Raw genomic sequence first — 16,953 nt, 5'->3', positions numbered from 1 at the left:
CGCTCTTTCACACACGGACACCCCACACGCCCGGAGCCCCGAGCCCGGACACGGATCCGCTCGAACCCGCCCTCGCTCTCGCCCGCTCTCCTCCCCCGGTTCCTTCCAGCGCCGGCGGCCGAAGCCGGAGCCGCGGCGGCGACGGCGCCTCCTCCTCCCACCTCGTCCTGCGCCTCGGCTCCGAGACGCGCCCGGCGCTAAGCGAGGCTGCCCGGAGCCCGCGGCGGCGGCGGCCCCCGGCCGGGGAGGATGGGGAACCGGGAGGGAGGAGGAGCGGGAACCGCCGCCGCCGCTGCCGCCGCCGCCGCCGCCACCGCCGCCACCACCGAGCCCTCTCCCTTCGCTTCTTCCCGGGCTGTCCGGGAGTCGTCCGGGGCCCCGAGCGGGCGACCGCCTAGCCCGGCCGCCTGCCTTCTGGGAGCGCTGCACCTGGTGATGAGCCTCATCGTGGCGGCGGCGCGGGCCGAGAAGGAAGGTGGGTGACAGCGGCGCCTCTTCTTCCCCTCCCCTGACCCGGGAGCGTCCCCGCCACCGGCGCCCCCTCCCCCGACCCGGGATCGTGCCGGCCACCGGTGCCCCCTCCCCCCTTCGGGGTGTGCGGGGGGGGGGGGGGGGCGGAAAGGGGAAAGGACTCGGCGGCTGTCACCTCGGCAGCCCCTTTCCCCGGGCCCGCAGCGCCGGACTCCCGGTCGCTGTCACTCCCTGAGCACCCCTAGTGCGCTTGGGATCCCGGGTTCGGGGGAAGGGGGTGCGCCTGTGTGTGCCCTGACTCCAGGGCCCGCAGCCCCTGGGGAGCGTGTGTGTGCAGTGGGCAGGGGGTGGGAGAGGGTCCTGGAGCCCGGGGCGAGGGGCTGCCTTGTGCCCCAGCTTTTGGCCGGCGCTAGGATTTTTCTTCCTTCTTGTGTCCTGTCACTGCCATTTCAAAACTTCTGAGTTCCTGTGTGTGTTCTCGCCACTTGGCACAGCATGTAGGCGGGGCGCATTTTTAAGAGTTGATAGCTGTTAATTGGCGAGGTTTTGGGGCACTTTATTTCTGTTTTCTTTTGCGTTTTCAGGGGTAGAGCGAATGCTGCCTGGCAGTCACGAAAATGACATCCAGGAAACGGAAGGAATGAGGGTCTCAGGGAAGCTTTAACAGAGTACTTTTAGATGTTGGGGAGGGGTTCGAATTTTACTTTGATATCGGCCCCTTCCTTGAAGGAGAGGATTGCCACCCATCTCCAGTTTCTTCAGCTGCCGCCAGATCATTTTGCTGTATTTGTTTCAAACTCAGTTGTTTAGATTCTGATTCGTTAAGTGTTGTTCCTACTCCCGCCCCCTTCCCTGCCCCCCCCCCCGCCCCCAGTTAAACCGCAGACAAAAAATTTACTCAGAATTCAGGTTACTTAAATCACCACCTCCTATCGTAGTGCTATGTTCACTTTGGAAATACTTTAAATCACCACCCTCCATTGTCGTGCTATATTCACTTTTGAAAAACAGTCTGTAAATACAAATATCAAGTTTCTCATTTGTAAGCCTCTGTTTATATTATTTATAGTTAAGACTTCAATATTTGTTTCTGAAAGCATTTTTTTTCATTTCTTTGGTCAAGGAATGCATAGGAAAAACAGAATTATTCTTTAATGTTTTAAACTATTTTATTACCTTGGAAGTCTGTAAATAGCCAAAGAGGTATAATTTTTGTTGATGTGACAGGATTTTGGACTCTAGGATTTAGAGCTGGAAGGAACTTTAGATGGTCTGTTCAAACGCCCTCTGTGGTACTGTGGGAAAAAGTGATGAATTTAGAGTCCGAATTTAGGTTCAAATCCTGGCTCTGCCATTTATTCCTTGTGTGACCTTGGAGCAGTTACTTAACCTCCTTTGGGCTTAGATTCCCCATCTGTAAATTGAAGGGTCTACTGGATGTCCTTTGAGTTCCCTTCTGTCCCTAAAATCTATGAAACAATGCTGCTTTTTGCAGATGAGGAAAGTGAGGCCCAGGAATGGAGACTCTTGACTGATTTGCTCAGGGTCACACAAGCTAGTAAGTCACAACAGCCAAAGTCAAATCTAGGTTCTTTAAAATAGTATATGCCACATTAGTGTTTGTGCCCATTGAAACTTGTGTGTCCACCTAATGGCTTGGTGTAAGCTAAAGTTAAAATTTCAGTTTCAAAGGGGCCAATGCTGTTTTAGGATTAAAGTGTGAGTCACAAAATAACTTTTTTTAAGACCACAGTTAACTACTAACTAGTGCAAAATTAAACCTTCACTTTGACTCAACTTGTTTTTTTATTGTTGGAGACACAAATGTGGTACAAACCAAATTAGAGTGAAGTGTAAAAGTAGGTGCTTTGGTTTTCTTTTTCTCCTTTTCATGTTGGAGTTTTGCAGTCATATTGCCTTGCCAGCAAGATTATTTGCTTTCTAAAGTGTAACTTTTTATACTAAGATTAATTGGTATTCGTAATGTCAAGTTTATCAGGGGTGCTGATCTTTGTTCGATTGTACTAGTAAAACTTCCCACTTGAATGATTGCTTCCTTTGGATTGTAAAGCTTTCAGGAGGGGAGACTCCTTTATGGCTCCTGGCACACCAGTAAACACCTAGTGGCCCCTCAGTGCTTGTTGAATTGTTGATAGACTCCTAGTATTGTAGACCTAGAGCCATGAGGGGCTGCAAGGCTGTGTAGCACAACACTTCATCTTGCACATGAACAAACTTGCCCAAGTTCACATAGGTAGTAAAGTCAAAGTCTGAATTTGAACCGAGGTCCTTGTGGACTGTCTTCCTTAGAGACTACTGGAAGTGAAGTGTGTGCCTGATAACATTGGCTGATACACTGTTCCCACTGCTTTTTGTTTCTGTAACGACATTTGATGTATCCCTGAATGGGGACAGTTAAATGAGCAGAGCACTTGTTTAAAAAAAAAAAAAACAAACGAAAAACTGCCCACACAACTGCAGTCTATTTGCTAATGTTATCTATTAGGTTAGTTTGTGAGATTTATTTTCCTTGTTTGTGTGTGTGTACTACACAACTGTAAGGAGTTGTGGTTGAATCAGTAGCTCTTAATGTATCATACGGCTCTTGGTCTGTCAACAAACATTTGTTAAGAGCTTACTTCAGCGTGTGAGGCACTGTGCTAAGTTCTGGGGATACAAAGAAAGGCAAAACACTGTCTCTGCCTCAGGGAGCTCATATTCTGATGAGGCAGACAAAAGGCAAATAGCTATGTACATACAAACTATATACAGACATGGTAATCTTAGAGGGAAGACACTAGTGGGGAGTGGGGGAGGCCAGGAGAGACCTTTCTGTAGAAAGTAGAATTTGATTCTCAATCATGAAGAAAGCTAGAGAACTTAGTAGGTAAAAGTGAAGAAGATCTTGGTTAAATCTAATAGCTAAGCTAAGTTTTCCAACAAGAAGTCTCCAAAAGTTAGTGGCTTAACCATTTTTCCACTTTGGTTCCTATTTTATTTGATTAAAAGAAATTGCTTTTCTTTACCTGAAAAGACCAACAAACAATAATAATGGGTCTGAGCTCTCTCAGTAAGTCTATAAATAGGCTACCTAAGTGCCTGAAGCCTAAATTTTGTCATACCTATTTCAAAAGTAGCCAAATATTTTAAACCAATTTTCAGTTACAGGCTTATAGTGTATTCTGTGGTATTGGGATTGTTCCTCCCAATTAAAAAGAGCACAGTTTTTTTTTTTTAAAGATCAGAAATCTCTCTGTATAGGAGACTTTAGAACAAGGCTTGTCAATATCTGCTTGTTAATATTTCATAGAAATATGTTTTAATAATTTAAAAACTCACTATGATGACTGCCCACAAGCATAGTTGTTATCTAATATAGTTTGTTTAGCTTATTTCATGCTTGGACTAGACCATATTAGTCTACTTGGTTCACTATCGGGTCACACATCTTTTATTGCTTGCTCCCTATCTGATCATTGATTAGAGAGGCAGGCACATCATTAATTTGCAAGAACAGGACTTTGTAGATGTTTTCGCTAGCTGAGCTTACCAGAGGTATAAGTTCCTTGTCTGTTGTATTTCTGCAGTTATAGTCTTATTCTGCACTGTTTTCAGGAATTTTCTTAATTCCAGGAGTGGTGAAGATATTTTATTTATGTTTCATTTTTTGATATTGATGACTCTAAAGCACTTAGTTTATGTAACTATAATGAACTGATGATACATAGAAGTTTGGGGTGAGGTGCACAAGTTTTCCAGACATATGAGCCTTTCCAGCTGTGCTGGCTTTATAGATTTTTTTTTCCCTTTCACATTTTTCTGTTGGGTGCTGTGATTTCATCAGTATGGGAAACTGGGTACCTTCCTCTAATGCAGATTGCGGAAAACATAGTCTTAAAAGACTTACTTAGGATACTGTGAGAGGTTAAGCTCATGGTCACACAGCTAATGTGTGTCAATGTCAAGGCTTAGACCCATGCTTTCCTGATTCTATCTATACATTGTGCCAGGCTGGTTCTCTATTATGTATATACTATATGATATCTTTGTAGAATCAATTCATAGGAGTTGGGGTCATTTAGTTGAACCTCCTCATTTTACACATGTGGAAAATAAGGTTTAGAGTTGATGTATCTTGCTCAAGGTCACACACGATGAGATTTGATCCCAAGTCCAGGACTCTAAATTCAAGACTCTTTCTATTATGCTACTGGCCTTTCAGATTTTAGTAGCATATTTGACATTAATTGGCAATTGATGACAGGCTAACGTTAGGAGCATGGTCTTTATTAGGCCAGTTACATGGCTTGCTGGGTTTTCTTTCCCCCCAAGTGTGAATTAGATTCTAATGTGGCTTGCCCTTGTAGCAGCTTGCTAAGAAATTAGAGACTGTTAAGGGCTGCCTGACAGCAAAGAATTGTTTTGAGCAATGAATGAGATTTTAAATGTCTATCTATATTTATATATATGTATGTATGCACGTGCATGCCTGTGTGTGTGTGTGTGTATGTGTGTGTGTGTGTGTGTGTGTGTGTGTGTGTGTACACCTTTGGGGGCTTAAGTGCATATCCCGATTGATAAATCCTTTTAGCTAGCTACTTAAGTGTGCCCCTATGGTTTTGCCTGTCCAAAATAAATTTTGAGTTGCCTCTAAAATCTGTTTTGGCAGTTATATATACTGTTTATCACTGGAAAGCACATTTTTCCCCTGCTTCCTCAAAATTGATGGAATTATATGTTTTTGAAAAGATAGTACCTTCTCTCTTGTTCATAGTTGTTATATATGTGGATTGAAAATGCCAAGAAAAATAGATTCCATAAATCTTCCAAATGAAATGAGTGGGTAGCTAACTTTACTGTAATTTTTCATTTAGAATAGCACAGTGAATTGCTGTAGAAACACGTATTCCTAGCAAGGTGTTTGATAGTTTGGAAATTAATACCCACTTATATTTGTCTTCAATTGTCTGACATACTTATGTTTTAGATTGGTCTTGTCAAATTCAGTGACCTTTTCTAACTGGGCCTTATTCAGAAATGAAGGTGATGGAACATATACTATATCAGTTTTTAAAAACTTGGCTTCTATGACACTGTACTTTCTTTGTATTTCTCTGCTCATACCTCTATCTTTTTTGTTGGTTGTTCTTCCCAACCTTCCTCAAGATGTCTCTTTGTATTGTTTTCCCTTGATGAACGGGTCCTGTCTTACAGCTTCAATTATTAACCTCTATCCTAAATTTTATTTCCTGTCCCATCTTCTCAGCTGAACTCTGGCATTATATTCAGTTGTCTGCAGGAGATTTTCGCTTGGATTTCCTGCTATCAACTCAAACTCAACATTGCTTCTAAGCAACGAACTTAAGTTCTTTTCTAGCAAGGACTATTTTTTTATTTCCCCTAATATTGTTGTTGTTGTTTAGTTTTTTTTAGTCATGTCCCACCCTTCATGACTCCATTTGGGATTTTCTTGGCAAAGATACTGGAGTGGTTTGCCATTTCCTTCTCCAGTTCATTTTACAGATGAAGAACTGAGACAAAGTAAAGTGATTTGCCCAGGGTCACATAGCTAGTAAGTGTCCGAGGTTGGATTTGAACTTAGGAAGCTGAGCCGTTGTGCCACCTAGCTGCCTACCTTAATATACCCCACAACAACTAAGGTAATGCCTTCAACATACAGGAAGTATTCAGATGTTTGTTGAATGAATGTCCCGTAGTGAACTTTGCCATCTTTGTGGTCAAACAAAATTTTCATCCATATCTCTTGCCAGTGCAACCACAGTTATCTCTGTCAATTCAGAATAGAAGCATTAGTCTACTTAGATACTTCTCTTTCCTTAATTTTTTTTGTATCTAATCTATTGTACCTAATCATCTATTCTTTTTAAATGCTTATTGCTTCCGCCTCTTATTATGCAGACTACTGTACCAGTTTCATTTTCTTGTCTCCATTCTTTCCTTATTCTATCTACCTGATGTTCCATCACTAGACTGATCTTGAAACACAGTATTCCCCATATTACTTCCAACCTTCATTGACTTACTATTGCCTGTGGGTCTGAATTGCTCAGTCTGACTTTAAAGGGTTTCCATGATCTGACCCTGCCCAACTAACCCAACTTCATCTCTCATTATTTACTGTTGTAAATCCTTGTGACAGTTAGATTTCCTTGTCTCTTGAACATGCCATATTAATTTTAGATTCCATGTCTTTATTCTATATGTTCTCCTAAATGACATGCTCTTTTCTTTTCCTTCTACCTATGTAAACGCTAACCATTCTTCAACCTCAATATCTGGTACCATCATTTCCAGCCCCTTTAGCCCACAGTGATCTCCTTGTCCTGAAGCACTTATCAAATTTATTTGGCACTTAATTCCTAGGCTGCTTTATACTGTTACTTTACTTTGTCATGTATTTATGTTCTCTCTCCTTAACTAGATTACAAACTCTTGTAGAACAGATAGTGTATTTTAAATATTTATGAACCCTATAACACCTAGCATGTAAATTTGGTACATACTTAAGAAAAGTGTGATTTGTTGCAAGAATTGTTTTAAGATTATCTTACTCTTTGTCTTTCCTTTCACTTATGATATCTGTAAAGAGACTGAATGTAGACTACTGAGTTTTAGTAAAAGATCAGAGAGAGAATGGTGCCAAGACTAAAGCAAATATTGTCTCGATTTTCAAAAAGGGAAGAAAATGGAACCTATGAAGTTTAAGCCAATGGGCTTGATTTTTATTCCTGGAAAAATTCTAAAGCATGTAATTAAAGTGGTCTTTAGTGAACATCTAGAAAAGGAAGCTGTGTTCATAAAGAACCAACATGGCTTCCTCAAGATCTGATCATTATTAACTTTCTTTGATAGGGTCACTAGATTGGTAGATAAGGGTAATGCTGTGTGTGTTTGTGTGTGTGTGTGTGTGTGTGTGTGTGTGTGTGTGTGTGTGTGTTTACCTATATATACATATATAGATATAGGCATATCTATATGTATATGGAGGGAGACAGAGGGAGGGAGAAGAAGCGGGGGGGGGGGGAGAGAGAGAGAGAGAGAGAGAGACTAAGACAGAAAGAGAGATATAGAGGAGCAGAGCAAAGAGAAAAAGGAGGAGTGTTGTATTTATACCTAGATTTTTAGCAGAGTCATTTGACAAGGTCTTATGTTATTTTAGTGGACAAGATTGGCTAGATGAGATGGATTCAGAACTGGTTGTGTCTGGACTCAAAGAGTAGTTATTAATGATTCAGTGTCAGTTTGGAAGGAGCTTTCTAGTAAAGTGCCCAGGTTCTGCCCTTATTCTTTGTTGTAGATAATAGGAAGCAAAAAGATAACTAACATGCTAACATTCAAAAAGATCTCACTAATGTAATAGTGATCTCCATAATATAATGGTACAAAATATAGATATGTGTAAAGTTCATCACTTGAGTTCAACAAATCAACTTTATGAGCGTGATATGGGAAAAGGCATAGATGTTGTCTAAAAAAGATCTGAAGCTTTTAAGTTAGTATAAGTCAGCAGTGATATGTTAGCTAAAAAAGCTCATATTAGGCTGCCTTAGAAAAGGCATGCTCTCCATATAAGGACTAGTTGAAGGAACTGCTAAAATGTTTAGCCTGGGAAAGAGAAGACTGTAGGCAGGGGTAAATATGTTGGCAGGTTTCAAGTGTTTACAGGGGGATCATGTGGAGGATGAATTAAAACTGTTTGACTTTAGAGGATAGGACTATGACCAGTACAAATGAAAATTGGAGAGAGGAAAATGTCGATTTGATGTTATGAAAGACTTCCTAATAGAGCTTCAAAAGTTAGATGATGTGCCTTAGAAGGTATTGGGGTGTCTCTCAATAGGGATTTTCATGAAAAAGCTGGATGACTATTAGTGTTATATATCATAGATTCTTGTTCAGGTAGGGACAAGTTGGTCTAGATGGTAGCACACAGAAGTGCACCTCACATGCTGTGAAACTCATTCAAAGCTCATGATTCAGATCCACTTGCAACCTTAGTCTGGAAGAGACCCGAAAAACACCCAAGGAAAATTTGGGGAGAAAAACACATTTGCTTTCCATTTGAAGTGGTATTTTAGCCTATGCTATCACTTCTTACTACCACCCCTTTGTATTTTAAGATCCTTAGTCCAAGTGGCAAAAACAGTTTTGACATACTATAGCTGCCAAATAACCTTCAATCAGGGACTGATGTGGAATGTGAGTATTAAAGCCTGTTTAGTTTCTTTTATCATGGACATAGTAGGAAGAAAATAGATGTCCATTTTTTGGATTATTTGAAAGACTATTTTAATGTGAAGGTTATTGTTTTAAGTAAAATGTTCTTTCCAAAAAGCTTTCTCTTCACTTTATATCTGTTTGCTAGCCATTAAAATAGTATAGAATTAGCAAACAGTTCGTTCCTATAACACGTGAACTACTAAAAACAAATAGGGGTATGGAAAAATCCTAGTTGGTCAATAATCTTAATTATGTTTGATAACAGAATACATTGTCTTTTTTTTCTTAAAATTTTCCAGTCTAAGCTACCTGATTGTTTTGTTTAGACCAGTGTTAAAGTAGTCTGTGACAAAAGGGAATGTATGTCTCATGAATATTTTTTTGGGGGGGAGGAAGTTAATTGGGTAATATAATTCTTTTTCTGAAAGATGAAAACAATATTTTGGTGCCTCTTAATGACTTCTTTTCTTCCTCCCCTTAAAAAAGCCTACCAATAATCTGGAGACTCTCTCAGTGAGAGGGATTTGGGGATTATAGGATGACTGAATGCGTTTTGTCCAGAGCATCTGTTTGGAAGAATCTCATATAGAGATTCTGAGGAAAGGTATTTTCTTGGGCAAAAGAAGACCTTGTTTGTCACATTAGAGTAGGGGCTGTACATCAGAGTGTGGGTTTGAGGATGAATGAATCAGGGCTTAAGCTGGATGGGGAGAATTTTAGCTAGGATGAATTGTAGGCTTAGAATTGAGAGGGACCTTACAGAACACCTGGTCCAACCCATGTGAATAGCATCTAGCTGGGCAGAATTTTTTTAGATTACTCTTTATTGTCTCCAATCCTATTTTTTCTGTTTCTGCATTGTACACACACACACACACGCATGCACGCACGCACGCACATTTAAAGCTCCTGAAATGTACTCTCATGGCCTGCAGTATGTAGCATCAGGAAAGTAAGGTGTTGACTTTACTTAAAGGGAAAGAGAATGTGGGTGCTGTACCAGGGTACCCAGGGGTAAGGGCAGTGTCAGAAGTAGGAAAAGGTCATCAGAAACTGGATGTGGTAGCTCCCTCAGGAGCTCAGGAGCCAAGCAAGTTCAGTGAACAAGAAAATCAGAGATTCACTAGTTCCAACCAGGGTTAGAGATTGGTGGCATTTAGAATATAGCAAGAAGGAAGCCCTGGGCCTAGGGAGAAATATTTTCCCTGGATATGTTTATAGAAGGAGATTATTCTACTCAGGAAGCTGATGAGGTCTGCAAAATCCAGGATCTAAGGTAGGTTTCTTAAAACCTCTAGCTTGAAAGAATACTGGCTTTTAGAGTTGATAAAGCAAGATCAAATCCTATTTTTGGCACTTTATTGTGTGACTGACCTTGGCGAAAAGTCTTTCCTTTAACTTTTCTCAACTAGAAAATGAGGGAATTTGACTAGATGATCTTTAAGGTTATCTTCTAACTAGAGGATACTATAATCTTGTGGTCATCTGTTAGTGGGAAGAATGAAATTTAAAATCTGAAATAATAGTAAGATGCCCACTAGAGATTATAAATGTGCTAAAATAGCTAGATAGATAATCAAATTAATTTTAGTTGTATCTACTAGTGACATAGGAAAAGTTTTTATCTCTCTTGGGTTAGGTCCTTTAGATATTTTAGAAGTTCTTATTGCTTATTTTATTCTTGTTTATTTTCTTTCTTTATAGAGGTCTCATTAAAATAGACTCACCCTATTTATATCTTCAGTATTAGGTCTTTTTACATTTTATATGACACATTAAAGCCATGTCTGTATCTGGAAGAAAATCGCTATAACTGCTCTCCATTCACTTTACTGAGTTTTGCTTTTAGTACATCTTTTTTCTTTTCCCCCTGGGCAAAACTTTTTAAATACTTCATTTTTTCCAATTACACGTAAAAACAATTTTTAAAAAATTGGACTTCCAAATTATCTTCTTCCCTCCCTTCTCTCTTTCCCCCCATTAAGAAGGCAAGCAGTTTGATAAAGGTTTTACATGGACAGTCTTACAAAACATGTTTCCATATTAATCATGTTGTAAAAGAAAACAGACCTTCCCCCCCAAACACTAAGAAAAGAAAAGAAAGTAGAAAACTATGTTTCAGTTTGCATTCAGAGTCTACCAGTTCTTTTTCTGAAGGGGTAGCATTTTTTATTGTAAGTCCTTTGGAATTGTCTTGGATCATTGTATTGCTCAGAATAGCAAAGTCAGCCACAGTTGATCATCCTACAGTATTGCTATTACTGTGTACAGTGTTCATATGGTTCTGCTCATTTCATTTTGCATCTGCTCATGTAAGACTTTCGGGGTTTTTTCTGCAATCATCTTGCTCATCATTTATTATAGCACAATAGCATTCCATCACAATCATATGCCATAACTTGTTGTCATTCCCCAATTGATGGGCATTTCCCCAATATCCAATTCTTTGCCACCACAAAAAGAGCGGTTATAAATATTTTTGTACAAGTCAATTCTTTTCCTTTGTTTTTTGATATTTTGGGGACAGACCTTCTAGTGGTATTGCTGGGTCAAATTGAATACATGGTTTTGTAGCTATTTGGGCATAGCTCCAAATTGCTCTCCAGAATGGTTGGATCAGTTCACAACTCTGTCAATAGTGCTTTAGTGTCCCAATTTTCCCACATAATCTCCAACAATTGTCATTTTCCTTTTCTGTTATATTAGCCAACCAGATAGGTTTGAGTTGTTTTAATTTGCATTTTTAAGTGATTTTGAGCATTTTTTCATCTGACTATAGATAGCTTTGATTTCTTTGTCTGAAAGCTCCCTATTCATATCCTTTGACCATTTGTCAATTGGGGAATGACTCATAGTCTTATAAATTTGACTCAGTTCTCTATATATTTGAGAAAGGAGACCTTTATCAGAGAAACTTGCTGTGAATATTTTCTCAGTTTTGATTCTTAACTGTGTTTCCCTCCATCCTATATTCCACCTTTTATCCCCCACCTCTCTTTCTCTTTCTGTCTCCCTCCTTCCCTCCCTCCTCTTTCACCCTGTCCATCTTCAAAAGTATTTTGTTTCTGACCACCACCTCCCACAATCTGCCTTCCCTTCTCTCACTCCTTTCCCTTCATACTTCTCTGTAGAGTAAGATAAATTTCTATACCCAACTGAGTATGGATGTTGTTCTTTATATGAGCCAATTCCAATGACAGTAATGTTCAAGCATTGTCTACCACCGCTACTTCCTATTTTGTTTACCCCATTCTGCTTGTCTCTTCCCTGTTATCCCAGTGCATCCCTCTTTCTCATCCCTTAATTTTGTTTTTTTTAGATATCATGCCATCACAGTCATTCATCCCTCTTTCTCATCCTTTAATTTTATTTTTATTTTTTTGATATCATTCCATCTTAATCAACTCACACCCATGCCATCTGTCCATGTATATTCTTTCTTACAGCCCTAATAATGATCAAGTTCTTGGAAGTTTCATCTTCCTATGTAGGAATGTAAACAGTTTAACCTTATTGAATCCCTTATGATTTCTCTTTGATGTTTAACTTTTTATGCCTCCCTTGAGTCTTGCATTTGAAAGTCAAATTTTCTTTTCAGCTCTGGTCTTTCATTAGGAATGCTTAAAAGTTTTCTACTTCATTAAATGTCCATTCCCCTTCCCACCCCACCCCCCCCAAAAGGGATTATACTCAATTTTGCTGGGTAGTAGGTGATTCTTGATTGGAGCTCCTTTGCCCTCTAAAATATCACATTGCAAGTCCTCTGATACTTTAAGTAGAAGCTGCTAAATCTTGTGTGATCCTAACTGTGTCTTTAAGATATTTGAATTGTTTCTGGCTCTGGAATTTTGTTGTAATATTTATGGGAGTTTTCATTTTGGGATCTCCTTTAGAAGGAGATTGGTGATTTCTTTTGATTTCTATTTTATTCTCTGGTTCTATGATATCAGTTTTCCTTGATAATTTCTTGAAATATGATTCTAGAATCTTTTTTTTTGTTTGAGATGCTTCACATTTTCTTCTGGTTTTTTTCATTCTTTTGATTTTGTTTTACTGTTTCTCGATGGCTCATAGAGTTATTAGTTTCCTCTTGTCCATTCGGATTTTTAAGGAATTATTTTCTTCAGTGAGCTTTTGTACCTCATTTTCTTTTTGGCTAATTCTGCTTTTTAAGAAATTCTTCTCTTTAGTGATTTTTTTTTTTTTTGGTATATCTTTTTCCATTTGGCCAATTGTAATTTTTTAAGGAGTTCTCTTCAGTGGATTTTTTGTGCTTCTTTTACCAACCTCTTTTCATTATTGTCTTGCATCACTCTCATTACATTTCCCAATTTTTCCTCTACTACTCATATTTCATTTTTAAAATCCTTTTTGAGCTCTTCCAGGTTTTTTGGGGGGGTACCTGAGACCAATTCATATTTTTCTTTGAGGCTCTGCATGTAGCTGCTTTGATTTTGCTGTCATCTTCTGAGTTAGTGTCTTGATCTTCTCTGTCACCATAGTTACTTTGTATGGTCAGGTTATTGTGTTGTTTTTTGGTTGTTTTTCCAGCCTATTTCTTGATTTATAACTTTATGTTAAAGTTGGTCTCAGCCCCCATAGTGGAGGGGGCACTGTCCCAAGTTGCAGGGTCTTTTTTTTGTGTGTGTGCTGCTGTTTTCAGGGCTAGTTCTGGGGGGTCTTTAATTTTTCCAAGATGGTATGATCTAAGGATAGGTCACTTCTCTTCTGGCCTGTGGGAAGTCTGTGAGGGACCACCAGCACTCTTTTCCACCACCCTGGAACTATGACCAGTGTCCCTGTTCCCCAGGGCCTGCAAGCACTAGTGTGCTAGTGTTTCTTCTTGCCCTGGGACTGCAACCCAGAACCTTGTATAGGCAATGCATTAGAGTCCTGCAGCCAGTGCCAGCAGCAGGTCCCCTGTAATCTCCTTCTGACCAGTTGTTCAACCCTTTTACCATCTGTGTATGGACAGAGAACTCCAGAAGCAGCTGCTGCTGATTCAGTGACCTCCCAAGGCTTGCTGCTGGCTTGCCAGGGCTATCCTGTGCTGGACTGTGCTCCACTCTCACCCCAGTGAAACAGACCTTTCTTGCCAACCTTCTAAATTGTCTTGGGCTGGAAAATTGTTTCACTTCATCTTTTTGTCAAGTCTGTCACTCCAGAATTCCTTTTGAGACATTATTTTAAAGTTGTCTCGAGGGTAATTCCGGAGAGCTCAGGTGAATTCCTGCCTTTACTCTACCATCTTGGCTCTACCTCCTCCATTATCTTTTTTTTAATCATTCTCTGGTGCTCTGATTTTTCGGGCATGATTGTGGAACAAAGCATGAAGTATATGTTTTAAATGATCTTAATGGTATGTGTAATATTGGTAAATATAAATATAGTAGGTAGGTATGAATTCATGTACATAGTTATATCTTTTATTTTTGGAAGAAGAATGCTTTGAATTCAAAGTCCATGCTTTTAAAATTGGACCTGTAATTTAGTTGGTATGGAGAACATCCTATGAAGAAATTTCCTTTACCATTGCTGATATATCTGATCTGTAAGTTATAATTTTAGGGAGTTGCTTTGGACACAGGTTAAATAACTTGCCCAGAACCACAAAGAGAACTTCAATCCACGTCTTCCTGACTTCCAACACTAGCAAGCACCCTATCTACTCCCTCATACTGCTTATTGTGTAGCATGCCACTTACCCAGTATATTGTAGGGCTGGAGGCTGGGAAGATTTATAGATCATTCACAGTGAATTGTCATAGGTGTTTTATTTTTTGGGTTCTTAATACATTTGTAGATTTCAGAGACATGGATAATAGTTATTGTTAGACTTCAAGAAATAAAACCTTTTAAAATGTCCTAGAAACAAGGTTTCAAAAGTTAGTTAAAAATGTGAGCAAGATTAAAATTATCACAAAAGATATGGTGCAAATACAAATTAGTATCATGTATGGAAATTTCTTGGAGTTTCTTGCTAGGATTTTTCTTTTTCTTTACCTTAGGCATTAGGAGTTGTAGATTTTCTAGAGAACTGCCCTTATTTGAAGGTTCTTTCTAATTAAGATCCCTCCTTTGGAGGTCTTCCAGAAGAGACTGGACAGTCATTTGTTGGATATGTCATAGAGTGAATTCTTTTTGTGTATGGGTTGAACTAGATTCAACCTAGCTCAAAGAAAGGTTACCAAAATAGATGTTTTTCAAATAAAGCTTAAAATGTAGTTGGACTGCTTCTCCTTCGCTTCCCCCCCCTTTAAATTCCTAAGGCATTGTAATATAATATAGCTGTGTCTAAAGTATTGTTTCCTAATAGCAAATAATTGAAAAAGCAATGGTCATCACTACTAGAAAGTACCACTTTTTTTTTTTTAACCATGATGTTGCCTTGTGATTTTCTTTCATGTACTAGAATAAGTATGTGACTTGAAAGCACAGAATCCATGTCTGTTGGACTCTTGGTTTTATCATTTGTAACAACAGAGATATAATAAATGTTTAAGAATCTACTATGTGCAGAACACTGTGCTGGGTTTGGGGCAGGACTCAGAGCTTGCATAAGAATTGGTACCAGCCCTCTTAGAGCTTACACTGTAATGATTGAAGCAAATAATCATAGAATATTATGTGATAAGTGCATTAAAGTTTCAAAAACATTTTACGTGTTTAACCTTGAGCAAATCACTCTGCCTTTTGGGGGCTTCGGTATCAGTGGATTTGGCTTAGCAATTAACTAGAATTTAAGTCTCTCTTATGTGCCTACCACCATCGTGTTTAATGTTTGTTGACTGTTTGGCTCTTCAGATACAAAGACAAAAATGAAACATTCTGTTCCTTCAAGTAGCTTACATTCATTCTGCTGGAGGAGATAGCAGGTGCATAAGTATTTATAAAATAAATATATGGTAGTTTTGGGGAAAAGACACTAGTAATAGTTGGGGGTTTCAGGAAAGGCTCTATGTAGAAGGTGGCATATGAACTGATTTTTTGAAAGAAGTTAGGGATTCTGAGAGGCAGAAGTGAGGAGGAATTGCATTCCAGGCCGACTTTAGGCCAGTGTTTTACAGGGAGATAGAAGATATACTGTCATGTAAGAGGAACAGCAAGATAGTATGGTTAGCCTGTAAAGTGCACGAAAAGGAGTAATATATAATAAGGATAGAAAGATAAGTTGATTGTGCAGGGCTCCAAATACTAGAGGAGTTTATATTTGATCCTAGAGACAATAAAGAACTAATGGAGAATTTAAGCAGGGGAGTGACATTGTCGCACTAGCATTGGGAATGTTACTTGGGCATCTGTGTAAAGGATAAAGGGGAGAGACTTGAGACAGGAAGACTAATTAGGAGGTTATTGAATTAATCCTGGCAAAAAGTGATGAAGGCCTGAGCTAAGGTTGTGGCTTTGTGATTAGAGGGAAGAAGATGTGAGGAATGTTGTGGGAATGAAATCAACAAGAGTTGACAACTATTTTCTAAGGTTCATTCTGGAGCTGTGATACTGTTATTTCAGGTGAAGTAGTTTAAAAATTCAGGTATGTAGTTAAATGGTAGTTGAGCTTCGACATCCTCTGGTAGATATTTGTTAGGTTATCATTCAACTGGAGAATATATGCTTAGTTTCATTATATTTTGTCAGTTATGAACAACCTGAAGGATAGGAAATGATTTTTTTTTAAATCAGAATCTGCAGCTTTTACCGTTTGCTGCTATTTTCTCCCACCTGAAGTCTTGTAAAATGAATTCATCCTTCTGCAACTCAGTCATTCAAATACTTAAAGACAGCTAGTATATTCTACCTTAGTTTTATTTTCTCCAGGTTCAATATTCTTAGTTTCTTCATTCCTCATCTGGGGGTTAGGGGTAGAAATTGTATTAGAGGATCTCAGAGGTCACTTCTAGCTTTAAATTCTTAAGAGATCCAGCGTATTTAGATATCTTTAATTGTGGGGGTAATAGACATCTTGCTTCACTTTCGTGTTTATTGGAAAAGGTTCTGGCACAACCCTATTGCATATGATCTCTGCTTTTGGTTTTAAATAGATGCTTTATTTACATATATATGTCTGTGTGTATATGCATATATATGTGTATATATACATATATATGCATATACACACAGACATATATATGTATATATTCTCTCTATTCCTATATTTTGTAGGATTTTTAGCATAAAGGAGTATTGTACTTTGTCAGAAGCTTTTTCTCCATTATTTTACACTGGACAGTTAAAGTTATG

The 16,953-nt window shown here is 39.0% G+C and overlaps 1 protein-coding gene across 4 annotated transcripts in view; it reads left to right on the top strand.

The window, feature by feature from the left end:
* The first annotated feature begins 234 nt into the window (after nucleotides 1-234).
* The window catches only part of TMEM131 (transmembrane protein 131), a 274,512-nt gene continuing 257,793 nt past the window's right edge, over nucleotides 235-16,953 (top strand). For all 4 annotated transcript variants that reach the window (XM_036743188.1, XM_036743187.1, XM_036743186.1 and 1 more), the window contains exon 1: nucleotides 235-475. In XM_036743188.1, the coding sequence (XP_036599083.1) occupies nucleotides 250-475 (226 nt within the window). In that variant the 5' untranslated portion in view covers nucleotides 235-249. The remainder of the gene's footprint in view (nucleotides 476-16,953) is intronic.

This window comes from Trichosurus vulpecula, chromosome 2 (genome assembly GCF_011100635.1).
Source record: "Trichosurus vulpecula isolate mTriVul1 chromosome 2, mTriVul1.pri, whole genome shotgun sequence".
Lineage (NCBI taxonomy): Eukaryota > Metazoa > Chordata > Mammalia > Diprotodontia > Phalangeridae > Trichosurus > Trichosurus vulpecula.
Note: the sequence above shows the minus strand (reverse complement) of the source record. Positions and strands in the feature narration are given on the sequence as shown.